We start from the raw sequence: 25,072 nt of genomic DNA on the forward strand, positions 1-25,072 counted from the left end.
AAGATCTAAGGCACATACATATGTCACAGGTTTTCCCAGGTTTTCCATGGCCCCTGAGATCTTGACTATAGAACTTTTATTTATTTTACTGTAAATCAGTTCTCCTTGAAGAAAGTGTTGTTTTTGCGACATAAATTTGCACTTTATTTGAATGTATTTCAATCAAACTCTGTTTTAAAATATATTCCAGTTGTGTATAAAATTGGTATTACATTTTCTTTGAAGTCAATTTAACCCACTTTTGCCAAACTAATAATAATAATAATAATAATAATAATTTCCTTGTATTGTCATTCTGTGTAACAATGCACACAGAACGAAATGTCGATTGCACCTGACCCGTTGTAGCGAGCCGATGCAGCCGCAGCCAACAGAGGGCGCCGCCGACCACTTTTTAAGTCTTAGGAATGACTCGGCCGGGGCGCAAACCACCGACCTCCCAGTCTCAAAGCTAGAAGCGAATGTTCAATGTTTTATGGGAATTTTTGAATCGAGGAAATTTGTCTTTTGCCTGTTGAAAATTTAAGATTACTGACAGAGCCTTAAGTAAATATGATTTTATTTATTGGATCATATTGGAATATATTTGTTTTCAGTAGGTTCAAAAGGGTTCACTAAACTCTAAGAGTCATCTTAAAAATGTGCAATCGCCCAGTCCGGACCCCAGCTTGTTGCTCAACTTTTCTATGGTCTTTCAATCCATTTGACTTTGACACTACTGTTCTAGAGGAATGCTCCAGTTGAAAATCTTTATTAACCACAAAGTGGTATGTGTTGAACATGATGACAAAAATCAGTGAACTTTTTGTAAGTACAGGAAGTCACATTACACAATATCACATTGCAGTTATGAGCAGCCAAGTGAGGGAAAAACACAAAATTAGGCATAACGCATCAACAAATAAATACTGTACAACGATCAATGTTTACACCAATTGCACAACGCAATTAGAAATGCACCAAAAAATTGTTCGAATGGAGTTAATTCCAGTCAAGAATATGTGACATGGAATTTTTATAACTGAAATACTTGCGGTCCCTTTCTTTAAAACAAAAGTGCAGTGATCAAACCAAAACCAAGTTTCAGCATTTGATTAAAAAAAAGCAAAATCTAAAACTTTATTTAAATAAATCAGAATATATCATAAACATAAATAATACAACTATAAGAAACTAACATTTTCACATTTTGTCTGATTAAAAAACAAAACATAGTAATTAAAGTAACAATATGTAAACTTCGAATGAATCTCTTCCTAGTGCAGTGGTTGTCAGCATGATCGAGAAGCAGCATGTTACTAAAAATAAAGAAATGGAGTAGTTAATGCTCATTGCTCAGTGTGTTGCCACGTGGTAATAAAGCATATCATTAATAAAATTGATGAGACTACAGACGCTGCCCTACTTATCAACGAGTTAGGTTCAAGACGATCGTTCGTAAGTAGGATTTGTTCGTTAGTTGAATTTGTTTGTAAGTTGCTTCAGATCAGATTCAGATATACTTTATTGTCATTCTAGTACACGTGTATACAGAACTAAATGTTGATACATCTGACCCGCAGTTTCCTTGAATGTACAGATACAGTAAACCTCGGATAAGTCGGACTCGCATAAGTCGGATTCTCGGATAAGTCGGACAAATTGCGTGGAACGTTTGTTCTCTAGGCTTTTCTGTAGTATTACACCTCGCATAAGTCGGATTTTATAAGTCGGATCCTCGCCTAAGTCGGATGGATTTTTCCGTACAATTGACCCTTTTTAATGGTTTTCGCCTCTGATAAGTCGGATCGGTATCAGGTCGCCTAGGACATCTCCCAAATGCTCTAAATTTCAGCCTCCAGTGGCAGTAAGCGATGGAATTTTCCGGGAAGATTTTCACTCCTCACAGATTTTCCGGGAAGATTTTCACCCCTCCCAGATTTTCCGGGAAGATTTCTTGATGTGACGTGGCGTTCCGTGATTGGCAGAGGCTATTCATCAAACTCCTCCTCAGTGTTGAATGATAGCACTCTCAATCACAGCACGCGGTCATAGAACAAAGCCTCGTAATCATAATCCCATTGTTTCTTATTACAGTAGTGCTAGCATTCAAATTGAATTTGTGTGAATTTCTTTGGACTTCCTTGCGGTCTGTGCGGTCTACGGTGTGGCGATGGCCTCAAGTTCTAAAACCAAAGGCAGGAGTCTCAAGACTAGAACGTATGAAGAAAAGCTCGCTATCATTGAATTCCAAGAAAAGAATCAGCACATGAAGCAAAAAGACATCGCGGCGAAGTTTGGAATGAGCCCTCAAACTTTGATCATGTTACAAGATATCATTGCTTGGTATTTCATTTTACATATACAAGTATGCACTTTTCTAAGAGTAAATTTCTTCTTAGTTCGAAATTTTGCGACCTCGGATAAGTCGGATCCTCGGATAAGTCGGATGAAAATGACCGGTCCATCTGGATCCGACTTATCCGAGGTTTACTGTATAAATAAAATGTTGTATTGAGTTGGAGTATTGAAGTACTAATAATATACTAGATAATTATGGCTATGTATAGTATTATAGTATTATTATTTTGTATGTTTATGGTTTATATAAGTATGTTTAAGGCTTGTATACGTAACCGGTAGTGTTTTGTGCTAAAAAAGTAAACATTTCATAAAATAATATGCTCTATAAAGATAAATAAAGTTGAGTACGACTTACTTTTGGAAGATGGGCTTCAAGAGATCCACCTACATGTTAGAAAGTGGCTGAAAAAAAGTGATCCAACCATTTTCTCAACCCCATCAAACTTTCTTATTTGACTTTCATTTTAAATTAAATGACTTGCCACTTCTTTACACTTTACACCAACCATATTGAATGGATGCACAAGATATTAAACAATAAAAACGTCAAAGTTTTGAGCGCTACAAAAGTGTAGGCGTAGAATGTGAGGTGCAAATGAATGATGTCAGAAGGGCGACGAATGTCACGAGAGTTGGTGCAAGAGTGTAGGGAAGCGCGAGAGTTGTTTTGTAGAGTTCGGTGTGTTTGCAATAGACTGGTGCAGACAGTTGTCGCTCTCCACAAAGACCGTAAGTGTGTTTTTTCATGAAGGAGAAGTAATCCATTACCCACACAAAACGACACGCTACATTAGTGACACTGATGGGATTACGAGCACGTGAAGTGGAGATGTTTACACACGAACTAGGATGAGGAAGCCAGATTTCTTCTTCAGGGTGGATGCTGGGTGACCTCTCACAGTGCCACAAGCCGGTAGCGGCGGAAAGAAGCACTACAGTTCTGTCCTGTACTCGGAAAAAGGTGCACGCAATACAAAATCTAACTTACAGCAATGTCCGGATATTTTTCGACATCCCCCAAAAAATGATCATTTTTTCCGTTTTACGTAAGTCGAATGATCGTAAGTAGGGGAGCGTCTGTAAACAAATAAAGATCCCCCTACCTGATGTTTGAAGTACAGGTGTCTGTAAAACGTATTGATCTGAAAGGCGGCAGGTTTAAGGGACGTCCCGGTTTTGTCGCCCTCGCCCAACGTGATGATTTGTCCTCGAGCAATGGCAGCACGCAGCCTTATATTTTTCACAATGCGAGCCGCAGGCTTCGAGTCGGGCGTTGTTCGTGATGATACGGTGATGTAAGATGCGTCTTTCTGCCGTTCCTCGTAACTCACTGGATGACAGAATCGATCGTAAGAGAAAGAACATACAAGAGACTAATCACTGGGTGCTCTCTGCCCAGCCTGGAGGACATTGCTGGCTCGAAATACTCCAGCAGAACCTGAAAAAGTCTAGATTATCTATCTATCTATCATCATCAGGTATGCGTATGAGACGGCATCAGTGGACCACAATTCGGTTGCCCAGATGAGGACATTGGTGTCTAATTTCCCTATACTAGGAGAGCAATTCAGAGAATGATTAATAGCCCACCATTTTCTTGCGTGCACCAAGCATGTAATACATTTTTCCGTCCACAGGATGGCGTAGTCGAAGAAAAGATTCATCTTGAAGCCCCTACGTGTGTGTGCGCGTGTGTGTGTGAAGCATTTTCTTGCAGGGCTCACTGCTTGATGGAGCTTCATTTTACCAGCACTAATTAATTTTTAATGTATTTTTATTTTATTAATGTATGTTAAATATAGTTGTTGTTTTTTTTGCCGTTTTGCAAATTATTCGATCATTAACCAAGTTTTTGTTGCACCCCTAACAGGCAGTTTGACCCAAGATTTCATCAATGAAAAGTGGGTCTTTCATTCTAAAAACATGAATCCATCCATTATCTGCACCACTTATCCTCAGTAGGTTTGCGAGGACAAACGTAAATCTCTAAACTAAATTAAATTCATCTTTATACATTATTATATTCTACATATTGGATTTTTTTTCCTGTTTTTACTCAGACTTTGTAATCAGCATTGGAGCCTGAGACCAATATGTCACAATGTAAGAGCAATATTTATATTTTTGACAATAATTTTGGTGATCTGAACAGATCCAATACAAATATATAAGCTTTTCAAAGAATGACATAGCATTGGTCCGCAAATACTGCAGCTAAAAACAATTCATGATTATGACTCGGTTCACTTATTCTTGTTCCTTTTTTTATGTATGAGTAAAAAAGGATTTGAGAGGCTCTGCTAAATGGAAGCCAATAGGGGGTTTTATGTAATATGGCTATTTGTTTTTAAAATAAGGGATTATTATGAAGATGTGCTTTCTATTCTTTAAAATAGATTTGTTAAAAATACTAGAATTTAATAGTCATACTATTAATTGAAATGTGCATTCATTTACTTAGTCTTGTTAAAAAATAAACATTTCAACCAAGGCCAGTTTTAGGCATTGTTAACACATAATTATTTAAGAAAATATTCGACTTAAAACTTATCAAAGAACCTTAAACGACACACCCCACCTTTAAATAATAAGCAATAATACATAATGACATGCATTTTTGTACAAACTCCTAGGTCAAGAAATTAGCATTTATTTTACAAAGCTTGATCTGACAAAGTTGTCTGCCATCTTGATGCTACTGGTACCCAAAAACCTCGAGAAGGCTGGGCAAAAAATGAGAAGTAAAATTGTGGACTTTGTCACTTAGAGTGTCTATAGTTTGTATTCTTCCTTGTGCTTTTTGGCACTCGTTTCCAGTTGCACTACGCCACACAATGACATCTAGTGGTCATATTTTGTCCCATTAAAATATATTACCATGTTGCATAAATGCCTGTTATTAAGCAGCATCATAATCAAACGTTCACTTTTGATTCTCTGTTTTGGCACTCGTGGGTTTCCATAGTGCTACATATGACAGCAAAGACTTGAGAGGACTGGTGGGACTCGTACCTGCGGCAGCCACTGCCGTATCTGTGGTGGTGGCCAACTGCACGAGTATCGCTGGATATGCAGGATGCAACAGGAAAAGCTTTCTGATGACTGGTTCAGCTGGAACCACTCCTGGGACCACCTGTTGGAGCATTACATTCAAGGGTATCAGTCATGATTTCACTCTTTATCATCGTAAATTCCCCGACGACTGGCTGCTAATTTTTTGCGTACGTCTCAAACACTGTGGCTTTTAATATAATGGGGCTTTTTTTTTTGGTGGCGGCATCTCGGAAAACTGCGAGCTTGCTCTAAATACAATAAACGGCATTCATGGCACCCTTTTAGAGAAGAAATCAGTTGATGTTTTTGCCAACAATATTTATATAATACATAACAGCAGCAAAGCAGGAGGTTTAACAATAGTTATCCCAGTTAATGGGGACCAGAACCCCCCACAAAAAAGGCATCAAGGGTCAAATTTACCTCGAGATGACGTCCTGCCAACTGAGTAAACGACTGTAACAAAATAACAACTATAGATCTACAAATAAAAACAAACAGAATTGCAGCTGAATTAATGGTCTTTTTGTCATTATACAAAAGTACAATGAAACTGGACGTCTTCTACTTTAAGTGTAAGAAAAAGAATAGAGGAGCAGCTGGTTAGCTGCATGTTAGCATCCTTTATCCTTGGGCTGACCAGGTCTAAGCAAATATTAAAACACAACCATGTCTTTTCACCCTTCTGACTTTCCTTAGGGTCTGATTTAATTGATGAATTTCTTTTTTTTTAATGTTACAAGCCGCTAAAAGCTAGGTGTTGCTGTGCTTGGCAGTTTGTCTTTGATGGACACATTGAGTTGTGCGCCCTCCCCGCTGCTTAATGGACAGAATACACTAGCCTATCACAGTCACACACAGAGTCACACCCAGGGAACACACGCAACAAAACCTGCCATCGGTGACAGCAATTGCTGTGTGCCGTCTGGTCAGAACACAATGCACGATATCAATGACAATAAAGACAATTCAATTAAAAATCGCTAAGCAGTGAACCAGCAGTGTTCTCGTTTGCCCGCGTCCCTGCGTCTTAGACGCATCATTTTTGCTGGGGACGCATAATCTCAAATCAACGTGCGTCCCCGGGACGCAACTTTTTTGACACAAAATTGACATTATTACCAGATTACATTTTTTTTAAACAAAGATTTACCGCACTCCAAACTTTTCGTCAGGCAGATCCGGCATATGTTGTTTTGGTCTCGCGGTTCGAGTTTTCGTCTGCACGCCGATCTCGAGTTGTGTTGTGAAAAGTCAGTCTCTTTTTAGAGAACCGGCTTTTTCGGCTCAACTCATTCAAGAGAGCTGGCTCTCAAACGGCTCACTTGCTTGGATGTATTATATTACGATTTATTATGTTGTATAAAGAAGTTAAGAAAAAAAAGGAAGTATAAAAGGAGAAAATGAAAAAAAGACAGGTTTGTGGTTATTCCTTTAATCGGTATATTACCAACAATAATTTGATGCAGAAAATGAATTAATAATTTGATGATTAAAACTGAATGAATATATAGATTTTTATTATATATTTGTCACCGATTTACAATTTCAACCTCGATAACACTAAATTTTGGGGACCCACAGATTTTTGAGCATGCGAGTCCCCGGGACTCATCACTTTTCAGAGGTAAAATGAACACTGAACCAGTGATAACAAGTGTGAAGTAGCGAAGGATTACTGTACTTAATTAAATATTTAAAACGTACTCATGATATTTTTACTTTTTCATGCAGAACCAAGTCCTCAATTTATACATCCAAATTGAACGGCAGTGGAAGTTATTTATCAAAAACGCTTAACTTCTCTCGTCGTATCATCGTTTGCTTTCTCAGGTCACTGGAGTTTCATTTAATTCTTGAGGAACGGTAACAAGCGCATGCAATTTTGTACGGTATCAAAGAAGACTTCTACGTCTGTGTTACTATGTTGCACTATCCTTCACTAGTTGCGCTGGCGCTGTCGTCTAGAAATATAGGGCTCACATTATACACGATGCAGCCCTCATTCGCATTTTCTTTCTGCGCATGGTCGTCTTTAATGAAGCTATCTTGAGCGGTCACATGATCCGAAAACATGTGACATAAACAACTTGGACTGGGACTGAAAATGATGCCGCTGGAAACGCCGTCAGGTGTGCGGGTGCACAGTTCCCTTGGCGTTCTGCAGCCAAAGGAGTCTACCCCAAATTCCTCACACGGTTGGCGCCAAGTGTTGCGCCAGGCTTGAAATGCAAGAAATGGACGTGAATTAATTACATTTGGTGTCCGTTGAATCCAATGCGTCTCATAAATGAAACGAAATGGAATTGAGTTCTTTTATTTGAGCATGCAGCTTCTAATCAGGTGCTATCTGTAGTCCGGGATTTACGGTACTTAAGATAATTATTCTCTTTTCGTACATGTGTTTGCCTCAAAGCTTGTCGTCTTGTCACACTCACAGTTGCCTTGGTGATATTGTTCTGCCCCATGATTGGCTGGCTTGCCCAGAAGACAAAAGCTGATAGGCCGGTGGAAGTGGAGACCGCCGCCGCTTCCAAAACAAGACGGGGGCACACAAACTGCGCCGCCCACAGAGGACGACCGCTTGAACCGTCAATCACTTGAGCCTGCAAGGTCAAAAATCAATATCGATTACCGCATTTATTAGTCCATAACGCGCACTTGAGTAAATCGTGCACCCCTCATTTTTTATGAAAAACTCATTGAAAATTCTGTTTCACTATTTCTCAGAAAATAAAGCATTGTAGCTCACAAATGTTGGGTTGGAAATGATAAATTACCTTATTTGAGCAATGATTGCCCAATCCAAAAAAGCAGTGCTATCCACATTTGCAGTATATTTGATGCAACAGGTGCAGCACGGCAGCACTGTGGTTAGCACGTTTGTCTGAGGTCATGGGATCAAACCTTCCTGTGTGGGGTTTGCATGTTTCTTCCGTGCCTGCGTGGGTCTCCTCCGGGCACTCCGGTTTCCTCCCACATTCCAAAAACAAGCATGTCAGGTTAATTGGCCAGTCGTAATTGTTCTTAAGTGTGAATGAGCAAGTCAGTTGTATGTCTACGAGTGCCCTGTGACTGGTTGGCAACCAGTTCAGGGTGTCCCCTGCCCACTGCCTGAAGATGGCTGGGACGGGCTCCAGAACCCCCGCAACCCTACTGAGGATAATCAGTGTTAAAGATGATACAGGAAAAGGGATTCGATTTTATCTCTTCACACTACTTTTACCCATCGTACCAGGTGCTTTTACCGCCGCAATCCAGGTTCGAATCCCGTAGCAACTAATAATTATTTAATAATCAATGAATTTTTCAATTATTTTAATTGTAGAATCTGATATTAATATGTTTTTAATTTACTCCTTTTTATTCAAATATTTAAGTTGTGAAAAGGTCAGCAAAAGTTTTTGACTCATCAATTATTGCTCAAATATGGTAATGTACCACCATAAAACCTTGGGTATAACGTAAACCCATATTTTGAGTTCTTTTTCAGGTTTAAAAAAAATCCCTGGTCATAGACAAATAAATACGGTAAGCTTGATTTGTTTGAAAACCGCAGATTTACCTTCATGATGCCGTTGGCCGAATGCTGGAAGAAAAGGTCGAGGATTCCGTCGTTGTTGAAGTGTCCCGGAGTTGGCTGGCTACGGCACGCCACAACCAAATTCAACACATACGCGGTTGATCAATGGGATCACAACTTACCTGTGAAGGGGAGCAGAGGTAAAGGTCCACTGTTTGCGTGCGTCCCTTTGCCTGAGCACCGAGATCTTGCTGAAGCCGTACACGAGCGCCCAGTCGCTCTTGCTGGAGTTCAAGTTGAAGGTCGGGTCGAGGTTATTGTGGGATGACCCGAAACCCGCCACCAGGGGGATTAGGTACTCCACGCGCTCGGATCCCCTACCCAAAAAATTACTATTAACTCATGCAAAAATGGTTGCAAAAATTCACTCAATACTGTACATATCAATAATATACGGTGTTTTCTGCACTATATGGTGCTCCCAAAAAATAGATAAGTAGAGAATGTGATAACTGCCTCATTATGTTACATCAGCCATTATTGGTAAAAGTATTACGTGCTCAGTTATTCATGGTGTTAAAATAATGACCCGGGGGCAGAACTGACCCCTAAGTTCACATGTGTCCGAGCCCGTGGGCCAACTTGGGTCTGCAAGTAGGTTTTCTACGGGTCCATGAGATGATCCTGATTCATTATTATATTATACGCCAAGAATAGTTGTCAATGTTTTTCTTTACTGTACGTTACTTCTCCCTGAAGAAAGTATTGTTTTAGCTTCGTACATTTTTTGCACTTAATTGTGTTTCAATACATCTGGTTCCACCCCCAAAAAAAAAAATCACTTTTATATTTTGCTTTGAAGTATATTTTGCCCACTTTTGCTAAAATAGACACTACATGCAGTTTTTTTTCACCTAAACGAAGTTTTGGTGCGCATTTTACCATATTTGTGCAATGATGATTCACTGACCACAATTGCTATTTGTTGGATGAAACGGGATCAAACCTGGGCAGTAAGAGCCTCAAGTTCACAACCAAATTACTTTTCCCCATGCTCTTATTATCCTTCAGTTCAGAATCTTGTGCGCTTTGTAAAGGTTATAGGTTATACCACAGACCGGTTTATTGTCTGACGATATTTTCGCAGCCAAGCCCAATCACAACATAAACAATTTGGTTCCGTGGCTAAAAAATAGTGTGTCATCTGCATCCTTTGGTGTCTAGTGGATGGGACGCAGTGATTTGAGTATAATTTCCGTTGCATTCAAAGTTGTGCAATTATATGCAATTTTATCATTGATATATTCTGACTCCTCAATCAGTACGCAAATACAACTGTTTTTGTGCAGCCCTGGCCCTTACAGTAGGTTTAATTCCATGCGCCTTATAGTCTGTTGCGCCTTGTATATGAAAAAAATATCACTAAAGATTTTTTTTTTGAGTGTGCTCCTTATAATCCGATGCTCCTTATAATGCGGAAAAGACATTACACAAATCCAAATCAACCATCGCATACTCCACTTAAACATTGAAAAACACTTCAGTTTTGCAAAGTGTTGTTATTGCCAACCTGAAGATGTGTATGAAGGAAGAGGAATTGGTTTTCTTCAGTCCCTCCCACAGAGGATCCTTCCGTCGTAGTGTGGGACTCCCTGGCAACTTTCCCGTCGCACGAACGTAAACATCCCGCAGAGAGATGGCCACAATGTTGCCTAGGAAACAGACGCATAGTTGGCAGCAAACACTAGTTATAATTACAAATAAATGCACTTTTGAGGCTTCCTTTTCAAGTTTACCTACCAAGGCCAAACAGGATGTAGGGAGCGCCCTGTTGCGTTACGTGCAGAAGAGGACCGATCAGTTTGCCTTGGCCAGTCAAATTGAAGGATATGGCTTTTCCCAGTGTGGCGCCAGTCAGCCCAGAAATTAAAGTCAGGGAAAGATCCAGAGTCTGAAAGTCAACACAGACCGATATCGATACACATTAGGCTAAGTCCCGACTCAAATACGAATTGATTCATGGAATCGATTACCTAGAAGCCAAATACGTGTTTTCATGTCGTTTTCAAATTTATGAGGGTTGTGAATTTGACAATAGTGTGAAAAATGTCAGCTGAACAATACAAACCCATGACTCGTTCCAAAAGCTTAGACATTGATAGATAGATAGGGAGATAGGTTTCTTAATTTCCTCGTGTAAAGAATTTGAGTTTTTCCTTGCCCTCATGTAGGTTTTAGATCAGAGGATGGTGCAATAACAGCCCTTTGAGACTTCTTGTGATTAAGGGCTATCCAAATAAACATGACTTGACTTGACATTCTTTGTGGGGGATTTTTTTCAAACATTCCCATGTCCTGACTTTAACTGAATATCGTTAACCTAATGTGAAAATAGCACTATGGTATTTCATTTCCCAATTTCCTTTTGTATTTTTTTATGCAAGGGAGGTAGGAAGACCGCTGTCTTAGTTATTCATATGTTCTTAACCGTTTGACATTTGAATAAATAATATTCTTATAAAACAATAGTAATCCATAAAAATGGCCTTAACTACATGCATAACAAATATGTGACAATGGCTATACTGACGAACTGTGAAGCTGTTATCGCATACAATTTGATTTTAAAATCCAGTATTTTTTCGTTAATGTTTGCTACAAACTCATTAGATGTTGGTAAGGCCATTATTGCATGAGAAATCATTAAGGCCACTATCGCACGGAAAAATCATCAAATTCATTATTTGTCAATTAGCGATTGTTTTAACAAACATATTATGTGTCATAAATACAATTTAATTGGTGTTTTCAAATAATAAGACTGATTAAGTGCGACTTTTTTTTTCAAAACTTTACAGTTTTTAGCCTTTTTCTCAAACAATTATTGTCAGTAACCCAACGAGGTTACCGATTCCTCATACTTGCTTTGTGGTTAAAGAAAAACACACTTTTTAGTTGGTCGATTTTTTTTGAAAAGGTAATAGATGAATCGCATTTTTGGGGTATTCTAAAAATAGTCCAAAATCTCATAGAAATTATCTAAGTCTTCGTGATTTCAGTTTCTAAACAGCAAACAATAGTATATTGATTGTCATTATATCAAATTGAAATCCAAAATGTAAATTAATAGCTCACCATTATGATGAATCAACTATTTTTTATTAAAAAAAAAAACAAGAAAAAAAAAACTGAAGCACCGTTATATAATGTAATTCAACAAATATATCTGAGTGTTTCAGAGAAATTATTATTTGGCAGGTTGATGCTCTGGGCTCACTCAAATTATCATTAATTTGCGGTTTTTACACTAGCCGTGCCAATTGAGAAATTGCCTCGTAAACTTTAAATGGAACTGCGGACTCTTTGAAAATGTGTGTTCACAAAAGTAAAATAATTTGTCGCCAAAAAAAACCCAACTAATTTTTGTTTTATCTAAATCGTCCTTCAATGGTTTATACAATACTTCTTGAAAGAGTTTTCTAAATCTGTCAATATTTAGTGTGTCATTGCTTTCATGTAAAAAAAGTAATTTAATTTGAGGAGAACCGTAATGTTCTGAAAAAAAAAAAAAAAGATTTATGGAGATGTTTTTTTACAGGACAGTAACAAATGAGTAGTATGGATATGTCGTACCTTAGTAAAAGTAACAGTAGTAGGAGCTACTTGTAACCAATGGGGGACTAACACGTTACAAAGGAATGCAATGACTTTTCTCAGTAACTCCTACTGTAACCTGTTATTATTAACATTCTATAACTCAACTGTTGTTACAACTTTTAAAGGTCATCTCAAACAAAACACCCCACCATTTGTTCCATCTTATTTAGTAAATTACTGTATTTTTATGCTCGATTACTGTTTGAATATGTTATTGACCAGGAGGATGTGATTTTAGGGTTAACTTGGATGATCTTAAGAGTCCAGAAACAGATTAAATCAATTTCAGTTATTTCTTATGGGTAAATTCGTCCAAATACGAGCTCGATGAGGGAACAATTGATCTCGTATGTAGAGGGGCCACTGTATTAAAACAATCTCTGTGTAGACCGGAGTGAGTTTGTCTGTTTAAAAGTGTGAAATGACTACACCTCATCAGCAGGCAGTGTGGCTATGAGAAGATCAGGAACAGAGTTTCCCTGAAGATCAGGGAGCAAAAGTGCCTGGGATTCAATGTTCTTCAGGAGCGTGGACCACACATTCTTCCCTGCCAAATGATATTACCCAGTAAAGATTTTATTTAGTAAACATTAAAACACGATTGGTGGTTTTCTCACCTGTGGTTCCGTTGACAGCCATGATAATGGACTTCCCAATGAGGAGACATACAGGCGATGGCTTCATGTTGAGCTGCAAGCCACACTGGATGTACATGACTGACTCCCACATGACTTTTCTCCACAGCTGCTGCCCGGTAGCACCAGACAGGACCACAGCGCTGTATACTAGCAACACAAACATTTTGAGTTATAGCAGCCGGGAGGAGAAATGAATGTTTATTCGTTAAAGGTGCTGTACAGAATTTGCAATTTTCATACTTACTGCCGCCATCTCCTGGCTCGTATCACATTATTGCAGCAGCTGTCAAGCTCCCCATCTCTTAGATGCGCTCGAATAAACGCTTTTTTCATTTTTTGGGGGGGTTTGTGTTGGTGTTTAGACTGCACTTAAAACAGGCCTTTTCTTACTTTCACCATTTTAATGCTACGCTAACCAAAAAACATGGGGGCGAGCTTAATATAACGCTCCACCCCCATTACCCTTTAAAGGTGGGGTGAGTCATTTGAGGTGACTTGAAAGTCAAATATTTCTTCCAAGTATGTGTTAACAAAGCCTGACTGGGTTTAAAGACTGCTTATGGGGTTTTTTTGCACTGCACCCAACAGTTTTTATCTTACTTTCAACAAAACTTTTTGGTGTGGACCACAGTAGGTAAAGAGGTACGGGGGAAGAGGTGGAGAGTGACATCGTGCTCGTCGCTGCATTTTGGCGGGGATTCTATTTATTCATGCATAATGGAGGATAAATCACTTCTCTACATTTCCTTGTAAGGTAAGGTAGAAAATCAAGTTCGCGCTTTGTTTTTCAGAATGTTGAGTTGATGAGGAGGGAGTCAGGTATCAAACTGCTACGCCTACTATTCACCTCTGCGAGTTTCCTGATTACTTGAGTCAGCTAGAGGTCAAAAATACATGGCTACCGCTCAGCGCTCGTGACTGCTTACTGCTAGCATCAGCTCATAATGTATAAGTTGACAGTAATGCGATCTCCAACTCCTCCTTGAAATCGCCTACCGCCCCCTCCTCTGCACTACGCACACACATAAGTTACGGCGCTCATGATGACCTTGCATTTTATTTTGTAAAAATTATTTTATTTTATGTAATACTTTTATACGTTTGATACCTTTTTGAATGTGTTTTATAGCTGACTTGGGTTCACTTGTATGCTTTTGGGAGGATGGGAGCGGACCAATCAATTTTTAATTATTTCATATTTTTTTTTGGTTTGAACAAATTTATTGACACTAATAACAGAAGACAATCATGACAATCTCAACAGCAATTAAGCACATTCACAATATTATATTTCAATATGACGTTTAACAGCAAACAGATTGTGAGGTTTGAACAACCCTTCTCGAAAATCTTAATAGCAATCAAGCATATTCACAATTTCATTATTTCATATGATGAAAAGTTGCTCATTACATGAGCAATTCCAGCTATTAGCACTATCCCGGAACAGATTAAGTGCATAAGAGGTTCCACTGGATTGGGATACAAATCCCTCTAAAGACTTCATTTTTGTGCTCCCACATTCTTGTCCAACGTCCTAGTTGTGTTTTAATTTTAAAGAGGTCTGTAGTCTGTCAACTTGCTCATACTAGCACAGGCTTGACAGAGCCTCCAATGATGACACAAGCCAGAAGATGGCGGCCATGAGAAAAGAAGTTCCAAATTCTGTACTTTTCCTTTAAATGGAACATGGAAATTTGACGTCTGTGGCAGTCATTAAGTCAAAAAGAAAAAAAGTAGCAGGAATTTATGTTACTTTTGTTTCCTTGTTTGGGGTGCGTGTCATTGGTCCACTCAGTGACACTGAGGAGCACATCGTCAACGGAATCACCGTCGACATCCCATAATGCCAGTGCAGGTGGAGTTACACCTAGATGGGGAAAAATGTTTTTACCTCCCAAATTGTTTTCAGTATAATTAGGATCAAAAATAAAATTTGCAACCGCCAGGCAGTTGTCTACTCATCTAACATTAGCCTAGCCTACTACTACGTTTATTGGCTGTTTTGTATTTTGCTGTAGTTCAAGAATGTTTTGGTTGGCTGCAAAGCTTTTAGAATTCCACAGCCTCAGCTTCCAAGTTTTGCAAAGCATTTCGCTTTTATTTCCGCAAAAACTGTCAGCAATTTGGGTAAATAACACTAAAGTGTGGTTTCTGTAAACCGAAATTTACCAAATTGTGATCATGCTACAATATCGATTTCGATTTGATTGAGTTTTATCATGAACGGTGTGTATTTTTTAGCACTGCCTAGGGGTAGAAAAACTTTATTCATTGAACATTTTGTTTTTATATCACGGATCCCTTAACCACCAGGGTCGTAGGCAATTTTTATACCCGTAGGTAAACGGATGAATGTTTATTTTACCGAACATGTGCCTCACCTAAGGGGGATTACATCATTATTCCGTGAAATACAGTAATTTAACAGTATTGAACGACGTCACTATTTCAGGAATATACATAAACTTCACATGAATATATTTTCAATAGATTAATTATTTTGTGTCATTTAAAACATTTTCTGTTAGACCCCTAAGAAAAAAATTGTATTGGTGATGATTTCTTAATTTAAAATCACCAGAATTTTCTGCCTAAAATGTGTCCCTGTTTTGAATGTATTGATCTGTATTTTTGCTTCCAAATGGATAAAAAAGTGAATTTTTTTCAATTTAATGAATGATATTACTAAAATTATAAATGCTATTATTTTGAAACGCTCGACTCAAAAAGTATTATAGTTGTTAGGGGTTCTTAACTGGAGAAACATTATAAAAGGCAAGTCACAAAAAAAAAAAAAAAAAAAAAGATTAAAGGGACAGTGTGCATTATTTAGCGCCTCCTTGTGCCAAAAAAAACTTAATTGACAAAAAATATTTATTTATTACAATTAGAAGCAATCATACATAAACTATCATATAAACATTCATTTAATTTATTACCCATAGGCGAGAAATTATTAGTTGCCGGAGTTGCATTCTGCCTTGTGCTTTTAAGCACTCGTTTTTGGTTGCTCTACACAATACACCAACACCTAAAGGTCAAATCATACACGCTGTCCCTTTAAGGTTGATAGTCACTCCTGTAGTTTGTATAGCAGGGGGCTTCAACATGGTGCCTACGGGGACCAAGTAACCCCCAAAGCCCGCAAACTCGTTTTGAAAATACATCATGGGTCATTGCGATTTTCTAGGAAATCTGATTTATAACTGGCATGTTTTGTAGTTGACTGACCATGTTTTAACCACTAATAATCACAACCTAGTAAAAACAACGGTGACAAGATGATGAAGGTGCTTTATCTGTGTGAGATCAAGAGGCTTCTCTTGCTACTGGCAATCATGGATAACAGTACTTTCTGTTTCATGTGGGGAAACAAACCCCTACCAAAAAAGATGGCCTGGAAAGGGACAGTCGCCGCCAGGCTGTACTTGCTCAAGAGACATCACATAAGGTGGTGCACCTCTGACCATTGCAGTTAAGGGATCCTTGAGCCGTAAGTGAATAACGTGTGATAAAACCTAATAACATGGTAATAACATGTTATTTTAGAAATGCATATCCAAATGGTAGCCCTTTGCGTTAATCGGCAACAAAAAAGTAACTCTCACTTTCAAAAACGGTTGGTGACCGCTGGCATATAGTGAGAAAATCCATGCTACCTACCTCCAGCATCTCCAAGCGCACTCTCCCATTGCGGCCTCTTTGTCAGGGCTCCCTTCTGACAGGGAATCAGAAAAGCACAAAGAAGCACAAGTAGCATGGCACATACAAGAGGCACTAGAAAAAAAGATGCCCGGATCACGTTCTTCCTTCTCAGCCTCTTGTCTTCCTCATCCGTGCCGAGAATCCTCAGTCCAGATCCAGAGAGATGCTCCCTGTCCTCCCTTGACGGGCTCCAGTACTGCCCGCCTTTAATTTCGTCTCTTTCCTGTCGGGATTTGCCGGCCGGTCGCTCCCTCCAATCGTCCTCATCCTCCTGAGCCGAATCGCCCCCCGGTGTGGGCCGACCGCCTCGACCCCCGCGCAGCTTGGTGGAGCCGCCGCCGTGGAAGGCGTCTCGACCCAGGCCATTGCGAGGGTAGTTGAGGACAAGGTCGTCCTCTTCGCTCTCGTCCTCGCTATCCGCTTGAGTGAGGGGATCGTACTCTCCCAACTCCGAGCCCTTTTTCCCTGCACACAAACATTCGCGCGTACATTGCTCGTGTCTCGTTTGCTCATGTACCTCCAGAAGTACCGTATTTTCTGCACTATAAGGTGCACCGAATTGTAAGGTGCAACCCCCCAAAACAAGTCTTTTGTGATCATCTTTTCATATATAAAGGCTAGTGATGACATAATGAAGCCCCATGAAGCGTTGCAGACTTTTCACAAAGCGGGACAGATTTGGTAAACTGAAAATGTGTGAAAGCAGCATCTTTGGACGTCACGACCTCATAGCTCGCCTTAGCAGAGTGCTTCCTTACTACCGATACATTTCCCAATCACAAAACTCCACCTACAATAATTGACCGGACTTACGAGATGTGTAATAAAGTTTTGAAGCCCCTGAGTGTTCATTTGTAATTAAAAGAATAATGATTTGCATCTGTGTGTCATGTTTCATGCCAAGGTTATATTTCACTGCATGTTTACATGAAATTTGCCTAATATCAATCAATCAACAAATTGGAGAAGATTAACACCTATGTGCTTAGTGGTCTGGTGGGTGGGACCCAGTGTCATTTGTGGGCAACATTTATAAATTGTCTTTTTTGAAAAACATTTACCAAACCAACACACAACGAGAATAGCATTTGCACAATTGGCATAGTTTGACTTAATAAATATGTTAAAGGGACACTGTGTAATACTTGCCCACTCGATGTTGCTGTATTATGTCGTGCAACCGAAAACGAGTGCTACAAGGCACAAGGAATGGTACCAACTGAGGAGGCTCAACGTGACCAAACCCCACCTTTTTTACTTTTAAATTTTTTTTGCCCAGCCTTTCACAGGGTTTGGGGGGTACCCTCAACAGGAAGATAGCAAACAATTATGTCAGCTCCCTCTAGGTGAGCCTCATAGTATGTTAAACAAGCAGAACAGCCCAGCCTTGCAAATGTGGTCTGTTGATATGTCTACATAAGAAACAATTGCATCAATTGCATGCTTGTTCGGATAGAACATTGGATTCGGCTGCTTAAATTGTCGGGAGCTTCACTACCCAATTTGGCCACCAGCGGGCATAACAGAGTTAGGGAAAGTCGACAAAACAAAGCAGATGTTTATCAGATTTGTTAGTATTTATTTGGAGTGCCTTGACACAAAACCTGGCTAAAGACACTCGTGGATGCTTAACGTACAGCTGTTTAAATTTTCAAAAAAATCGGTAATGCTGTTTTGGATCCTACAAATCACATACCAACACACACACACATTTACAAATGAGGATTTATACAGTAGTTTGGATTGAATAGCTTTAGATAAAATATATTATCTCAGATAGAAATTAAGATTTAGATTAGTAAAAATGTCTCAACGTACAACGAGGAGGCGCTTAATAATACACAATGTCCCTTTAATCAATTATGAAAATGTTTCGATTAAATCAATTGTCTATTAATGTTTGTACCTTTACACATTAATGTGGTTGCCAATTTATGACAACCCATTTGCGCGCAGCTGTTACTGGTAATATATCATTTTTCAGAAGAAAAATTATTTGTTGGCATGATTTCGATACCGTTAAAACATGAATTTAATATAAAAATACAAAGCACTTAAAGAAAAATCAATATTGATTTTTTTTAAGCAAAAACACATGAACATTCATACGAATGTGTATTTTTTTAATACTTGAAGGTTGAGAAATTTGTATTTATTTTAGATAACCTGAGTCCAACCTAGAGGGAGCTGATATACCGTGTTTTCCGCACTATAGGGCGCACCGGGTTATAGGGCGCACCCCCAAAAAATAGTTTTTGGTCCTATATCTTCCATAGATAAGGCGCACCGGATTATAAGGCGCTACAATGGGAACGTCGACATAACAGTCAGATGATTTAGTCCAACTGATTACCCCCTTAACATTCCCAAAGCTTGCAAAGAAGCAAATACGTGTCGTAGACACGTGCGGATGCGGTGTCCGTACGATGTCACTTAAATGCGTCATTTCAAATATCATTCGGAAGGTTAAAGTCTTGGAATTCAAGAAATGCCAACAACTCCTTCCTTTCTATTTTCTTTTTCGCTCGCAACTTTACTGTGCATATGACAATAAACACTTGGAATTGAGTTTAATTCACTCAACTCATCACAGCAACATCAAGATCGTTCTAAAACAAGATACCGGAAAAATATAAAGCCGCATAACTCACTTAAGTTCTCACGTTCAATAATGATACGCAATCATGGTCTTCTTACAACCGTGAGTGTAGTAAATCCAGGAGAGTAAAATGTTTACATATACAGACTAATGAAACATGTGTCTTTATGGCGTACTTTAGCAAGCTTGCTATTCAGTCATCTTTTTCGGCCAATTGCAGGGTTTGTTTTGGCCCTCTAGCGTATCCGAGGCTCCGAATAACTTCAGCCAATAGCGATCGATGGAACGGATGATTGACACATCTTTTGCGGCCAATTGCAGGGTTTGTTTTGGCCCTCTAGCGTATCCGAGGCTCCGAATAACTTCAGCCAATAGCGATCGATTTAACGGATGATTGACACATCTTTTTCGGCCAATTGCAGGGTTTGTTTTGGCCCTCTAGCCAATCCGAGGCTCCGAATAACTTTAGCCAATAGCGATCGATTCAAATAATGATTGACACATTGGTTAGCCAATGAAACGCCGGTATATAAATCCCAGCATACACCGCGGACTACTCCACGTTCGGGGGGAAATCGAGTCGGCGGCTGTTGCGTAAGTTGCGAGACCTTGCGAATTTAATATTGAGACACATATAAGGCGCACTGTATTATAAGGCGCATGGTCAGCTTTTGAAAAAAATTAACACTTTTAGGTGCGCCTTATAGTGCGGAAAATACGGTAATTGTATTGCTGCTACGGATACAAGAAAAGCAAGAACATTCCGAAGGGCTGGGGTAAAACATGTAAAGAAAAACAATGGTTTGGTCCCTTTAAGTCGCTGGAATTTGTATTCTTCCTTTTGTTTTGTAGCACTCGTCTCGGTTGCACTACAAAATAGAGCAGGGGTGTCAAACAGGCAGCGCGCAGGCCATATCAAACCCGCTAAGGGATTGAGCCCGGCCCGCGAGACAATGCTGAGGGAAGCACAAGAGAAAAACGAGCTGCAGGTTGAAATATGACCCCTTGATGTTGCCAAAGCCAGGTGCCTCTCACAAAGACGCAGTAGTTGTATTTCTTTCTCTCTTTCTATTCTTCCCATTTTCTCTCCCCCTCTTTCTCTCATTTATTTTTCTTTTTCACCACAATCTACTAGTGTGGCCCAGGCCTGGAGAGAATGTTTGTTCTATCGTGTGGCCCTTGAGGTCAAATGAGTTTGACACCCCTTCTATAGAATGACAAATAGTGGTCAAATAAGGGTTCCTACAGCTTAAGGCAAGTTGAATTAAAGACCTTGTAAGCAATTCAATGCCTTTGGAAACCAAATTTAAGACCAAGTCTACAAGAAAAACACAAATATTGCTTAGACACAATACACCGTGCCTCGTTCATGTTACCTGGCACACCTTTTAGACATGGGGAAAATGTTTGTGGACAGCGACCTCTATTAAATTTACACTTTCTCGTGGTCCAAAGTAACCGCCTCTAACCGAAGTTCTTTTGTGGGTAGACCTAAGAAATGCTTCAGCTCTGTTATTGTGGTCTTGCCACCAAACTAAATCGGTGAATTATCAAAAAAACACAATACAGTGGAACCTCGGTTTTCGAACGCCTCTCAGTTCGAACAAATCGGAGTCCGACCAAAAATTTTGAGAAATTCTTGCTTCGCTGTTCGGTCAAAAAATCGGAGTTCGAACGCCGGTAATGCGTGAGTGCGTATGCTAGGGTGCGATGCTGAGCGGCGTACGGGTGTAGATCGCTCTTTTCGTGACCAACTGTTATCGCGTGCGGACGTGCTTCGCTTTGCTTTCGCTTTTAATATAGGTGTACGAAGTGTTTTAGCCCCTAATTATGCCTCCGGAGAAAGTCATTGCAAGCAGCAAAGTTACTACAGGTGAAAAAAGAAAAGTAGTGCGTACAACTATTGCACTTAAGAAAGAAATAATAGCAAAATATGAAGGAGGTGTGCGAGTGTCTGATCTTGCTAGGGAATACCCCACCGTCCACCTGCGCCTTCTGCTGACAACCACAAAGGTTAAGAAATCCTATTCATAATTCTTTTCTTTATCCTTTTTTTTAATTTTTACACATTCATGTTAGCGTAATCTTTCGTACAAAAGATTACGTTAACGCGGACGTACGATTCGCCTGGGTTAGCTTTATGTTTACGTTAAACATTCAAGGTAAACATTCAGGGTGTTGGAACGGATTAAAACGATTTACATTATTTTTAATGGGAAAAAAGATTTCGGTGATCGAACAGATCGGTTTTCGAACAGGGTTCTGGAACGGATTATGGACGAGAACTGAGGTTCTAGTGTATATAAATGTTATTATCTTCAGTTCAAACAAATATAAATTCTACAAATGTGGTCAAGTCAAGTCATTTTTATTTGTATAGCCCTTAATAACAAAGAGTATCAAAGGGCTTCACAGGTTATTACACAGACTATTTTTTTCAGACTATTATTACACCATCCCCTGATCTGGAACTTTTAAGACTTTTAAAAATTGGATTAAAGACATTTTATGGCCAATCAAGGCCTTACTTTTGAATAATGAATTCAATGCATTTTAAGATTTTTCAAGGGAACCCTGCAAATAAACAGAGTCCCTTTGAATCCAATTGCGTTTCCTATATACAACACAAACGAATGCAAGGATTAAGGACGTAAATTTAAAAGGATGGTAGTCATTTAAGGGAATAAAAACGTAAAAAGAAAAAGTAACGGAAAGGTTAAAACGAAGAGTGTGACGAAAGAGGTCTGAGGGGGTTACTTTAGCTAGCTGACTGTTAGCAGGTAGCAAAGATGCTGACACGGGAACATTAACAAATGGACGCGCGTCTCTCTCATTGAGGAGAGTATGACCAAAACGTGTCAAAATAATCAAGCAGGAAAGATGCTTATTGCTGATTATTGGGCTCAAAATATTTTGCATTAGAGATGCGACAGATTCCCCGACGACCCCTGCTATGATTGATATCGTATAAAAGTGGATACGTCCGATTGTCCCATTTAAATTGTTTGTATCTTACCGGGTAGTTTGAGTGCGCGGGACAAAGCTGCTGCCATTTCTTCAGATGCGGATCTGCAAGCACAGCGGCAATGAGGAGAGCGTTCCACTTTCACCTCGCAGTGCTTTGATGTGTCCTGTTGCATCACGGGACTTGGAGTTTGTCACCTTCCCAGGTCACGTTGGAGCGATGTAATGCCGCCCTCTGTCGGTGACGTTAATGGCGCAATTGTTAGAGAACCAGATTGTTTTGTTTTGTTTAATGTGACACATATTTACAATTGTCTAGTGTACATGGTTAGTTTGATAGCATGTTGTTAGATTTCAGCTCGTGGTTTGGTCTGATATTCTGCGTCATTATGATATGCAATACTTATATGATATATTGAAATTGTGAATCTGTTTAATTGTTGTTAATAGTGTCAATAAAAATTGTTCAAACTCAACTCATCATGAAAACACCAGGCCGCGGACCGATAACAGGACATGTGTTGTTTGGCACTGGGTCGCACAGAAAGGAATTAAAGTTGCTTTTTTAAGAAAAACTAGTCTCCCTAGTTTTTGCTTACACCGTATATAACTTACAAGCGCCAATTTCTAACCACTACCACCTGACGTAGCCACATAGGAAAAGGCATTAGATTTGATCTCATTGTCACATTATTTTAATCATGTTGACATATTGTTGAATATGTGGGGCTATGCTTATTATTAACAATATAATAATGTGTTATCCTTATTAAATATATATTACATAAAATACTAATAAAGAATCATGAAAATTGTGTTATTATTGTTGGATTAATTATAAAATATTTTCTAGCTAGCAGCAGTATTAGCAACATTGCAGTGTATAGTAAGCATTGGTAGCACACACTTACAATTCCCCGACACTTATCCTACCTAACCTTACTAAGGCAGTCAGCATTCAAGTAAAGCCAAAGCCAGATAGCAACGATATGAAATGGGCACCGCAAACGCGAACAATCCTAACTTATATTCTCGGTCCAGTCAGTTATTTTAATGACTTGAAGCCAAAAGCTCCTATGGTGCTTTTGAAAAGGTCAGTTTCCTCTGGTATATGAAAAAAAAATGTTTTTTTTTAGATGGTCATTTTTTCACCGATACAAAATACAAATGGGCCAGCTGTTGTTTTTTTAACTTGCGACTCTAAAAACGTTTTTTTTTATATATATATATTTTTTTTCAAAAAGTAGAATCATAATGGTTTTGTGTATCAAAGGAGAATGGAGTCAGAAACGTTCTTTAAAGGTCGGAATCCATCTAACTTATATTACTACAAAACTTGTGATACTCATTTCAACGTTAACACTTGAGATCGTATTAAGAAAGAAGAAAGAAACACACTATGAGTCGGAGATTAAATTGGGTAGCCCTTTCATCGGAGGCGCATCCTACCTGAGTTGTCCCTTATATCTGCTTCCAAGATTGGCTCAGAGAGGAATCACGCACATCCGATAAATACTGGCCCATTTATTCAAAACACAGATATAAAACAAAACATCTGATTGGCTTAAAGAACATCACATGATTACATGAAACAATATCATGCTGGTCGCTTGGTGTCACACTATCATTAAAAATGAGAAACGAAAGTTAAAGTATCCAGACAGATGCTTAACTGACCTTGGAAGATAAAGATTAGCCCACTTGAAGAGAGAGAGGCTAATTATTTACTTTAAGCTTAAACAATTATGCAGTATATTTCTAAGGAATCATATAAAGGGAGGAGAGGCACATTTTGGGAAGGTGGGACAGCCAGGCGGCATCTCTGAAGGACTTCAGTGTCATCTTCGTCGGAAGGAGAAAATTAACGTCCTAAGCTGATACAATTGCAACAAAAGTCAAACAACACCTGGATATAATCTTTGGCTTCATTAAGGTACTTTTAAGGATAAAATCGTACAAAAGCACATTCAAACTATAATTAAACTATAGTTTTCTCATATTCGTTATGATGTGTTTTATTTGTATGTTTTGTCATGTGGTGACTGGTAACTGAACACTGGTGAAAATATAATTGCAAATACATAAATCAAATATTTGAACCACGAGCTGCCTTGGTTGGATCATTGTTCACGCTGGCTTGGTGTCTCGTGTTCCTACACTCCTACGATGATGTTTTGGGATCCATTTCATCCCAACCCATGGAACTAGCTGCGGTTGATGGTGGACGCATCAGGTTAGCACTGCTCGTTCTATGCGTTTATACTGTCATTGGCGTCGGTTTTAAGAGTATTGTTAATTATTAATTTTACAATTCTAACCATTTTAACATAGTTAGAAGTAAAGCAGCCGAGTCCTGCCATGGCCGGGCATTATACCGGCGGGCGGAGATTCTTGCTCAAAGATGTTGTGGCAATTTCGGAGGGAATGTCAAGGACTGATTTTATTAACAAGTTTGTTGAAAAGATTCTGAAGTTTAAAAAGGAGGAGGTACATGCTGTCATAAAAATGACTTCTGGCAAAGGCTTTGATGTGAGTTTTGAAACGGCAGCTCTTTATCAAGAGTTTTGGAATCGCTTTGAGGGAGTG

The 25,072-nt window shown here is 39.1% G+C and overlaps 1 protein-coding gene and 1 long non-coding RNA gene across 4 annotated transcripts; one reads left to right on the forward strand and one right to left on the reverse strand.

Annotated features, from left to right (window-relative positions):
* Positions 1–735: 735 nt before the first annotated feature.
* Positions 736–23,952, reverse strand: fam234b (family with sequence similarity 234 member B). 3 transcript variants are annotated; one of them, XM_088325984.1, is made up of 14 exons: positions 23,936–23,952; positions 22,539–22,591; positions 16,882–17,388; positions 14,972–15,085; positions 13,195–13,362; positions 13,009–13,124; positions 10,721–10,871; positions 10,491–10,632; positions 9,103–9,297; positions 8,963–9,041; positions 7,836–8,003; positions 5,356–5,476; positions 3,447–3,673; positions 736–1,298 (listed from the first exon to the last, which is right to left on the reverse strand). In XM_088325984.1, the coding sequence occupies exons 2-14, from the start codon at positions 22,573–22,575 to the stop codon at positions 1,296–1,298; spliced, it is 2,028 nt and encodes a 675-aa protein (XP_088182110.1). In that variant the 5' UTR covers positions 22,576–22,591; positions 23,936–23,952; the 3' UTR covers positions 736–1,295. The 3 variants fall into 3 exon arrangements, with proteins under 3 accessions (XP_088182110.1, XP_088182109.1, XP_088182108.1); XM_088325983.1 differs by lacking the exon at positions 23,936–23,952 and adding an exon at positions 22,685–22,705; XM_088325982.1 differs by lacking the exon at positions 23,936–23,952 and having other exon boundaries at positions 22,539–22,675.
* Positions 2,482–11,276, forward strand: LOC148373505 (uncharacterized). Its single transcript, XR_015849465.1, has 3 exons — positions 2,482–5,499; positions 7,838–8,010; positions 8,957–11,276. It is a non-coding gene; the product is annotated as an uncharacterized LOC148373505 (long non-coding RNA).
* Positions 23,953–25,072: the final 1,120 nt, after the last annotated feature.

This window comes from Urocampus carinirostris, chromosome 1 (genome assembly GCF_059441175.1).
Source record: "Urocampus carinirostris isolate Australia breed hairy pipefish chromosome 1, RoL_Ucar_1.0, whole genome shotgun sequence".
Classification (NCBI taxonomy): domain Eukaryota; kingdom Metazoa; phylum Chordata; class Actinopteri; order Syngnathiformes; family Syngnathidae; genus Urocampus; species Urocampus carinirostris.

Coding starts and splice junctions, on each gene's coding strand:
- fam234b (XM_088325982.1), bottom strand. CDS start 22,662: ATGCAACAGGACACATCAAAGCACTGCGAGGTGAAAGTGGAACGCTCT. Junction 5,477..7,835: donor ACAATATCACCAAGGCAACT/GTGAGTGTGACA, acceptor ATGCTCCAACAG/GTGGTCCCAGGAGTGGTTCC. Junction 3,674..5,355: donor TACGGCAGTGGCTGCCGCAG/GTACGAGTCCCA, acceptor TCTGTCATCCAG/TGAGTTACGAGGAACGGCAG.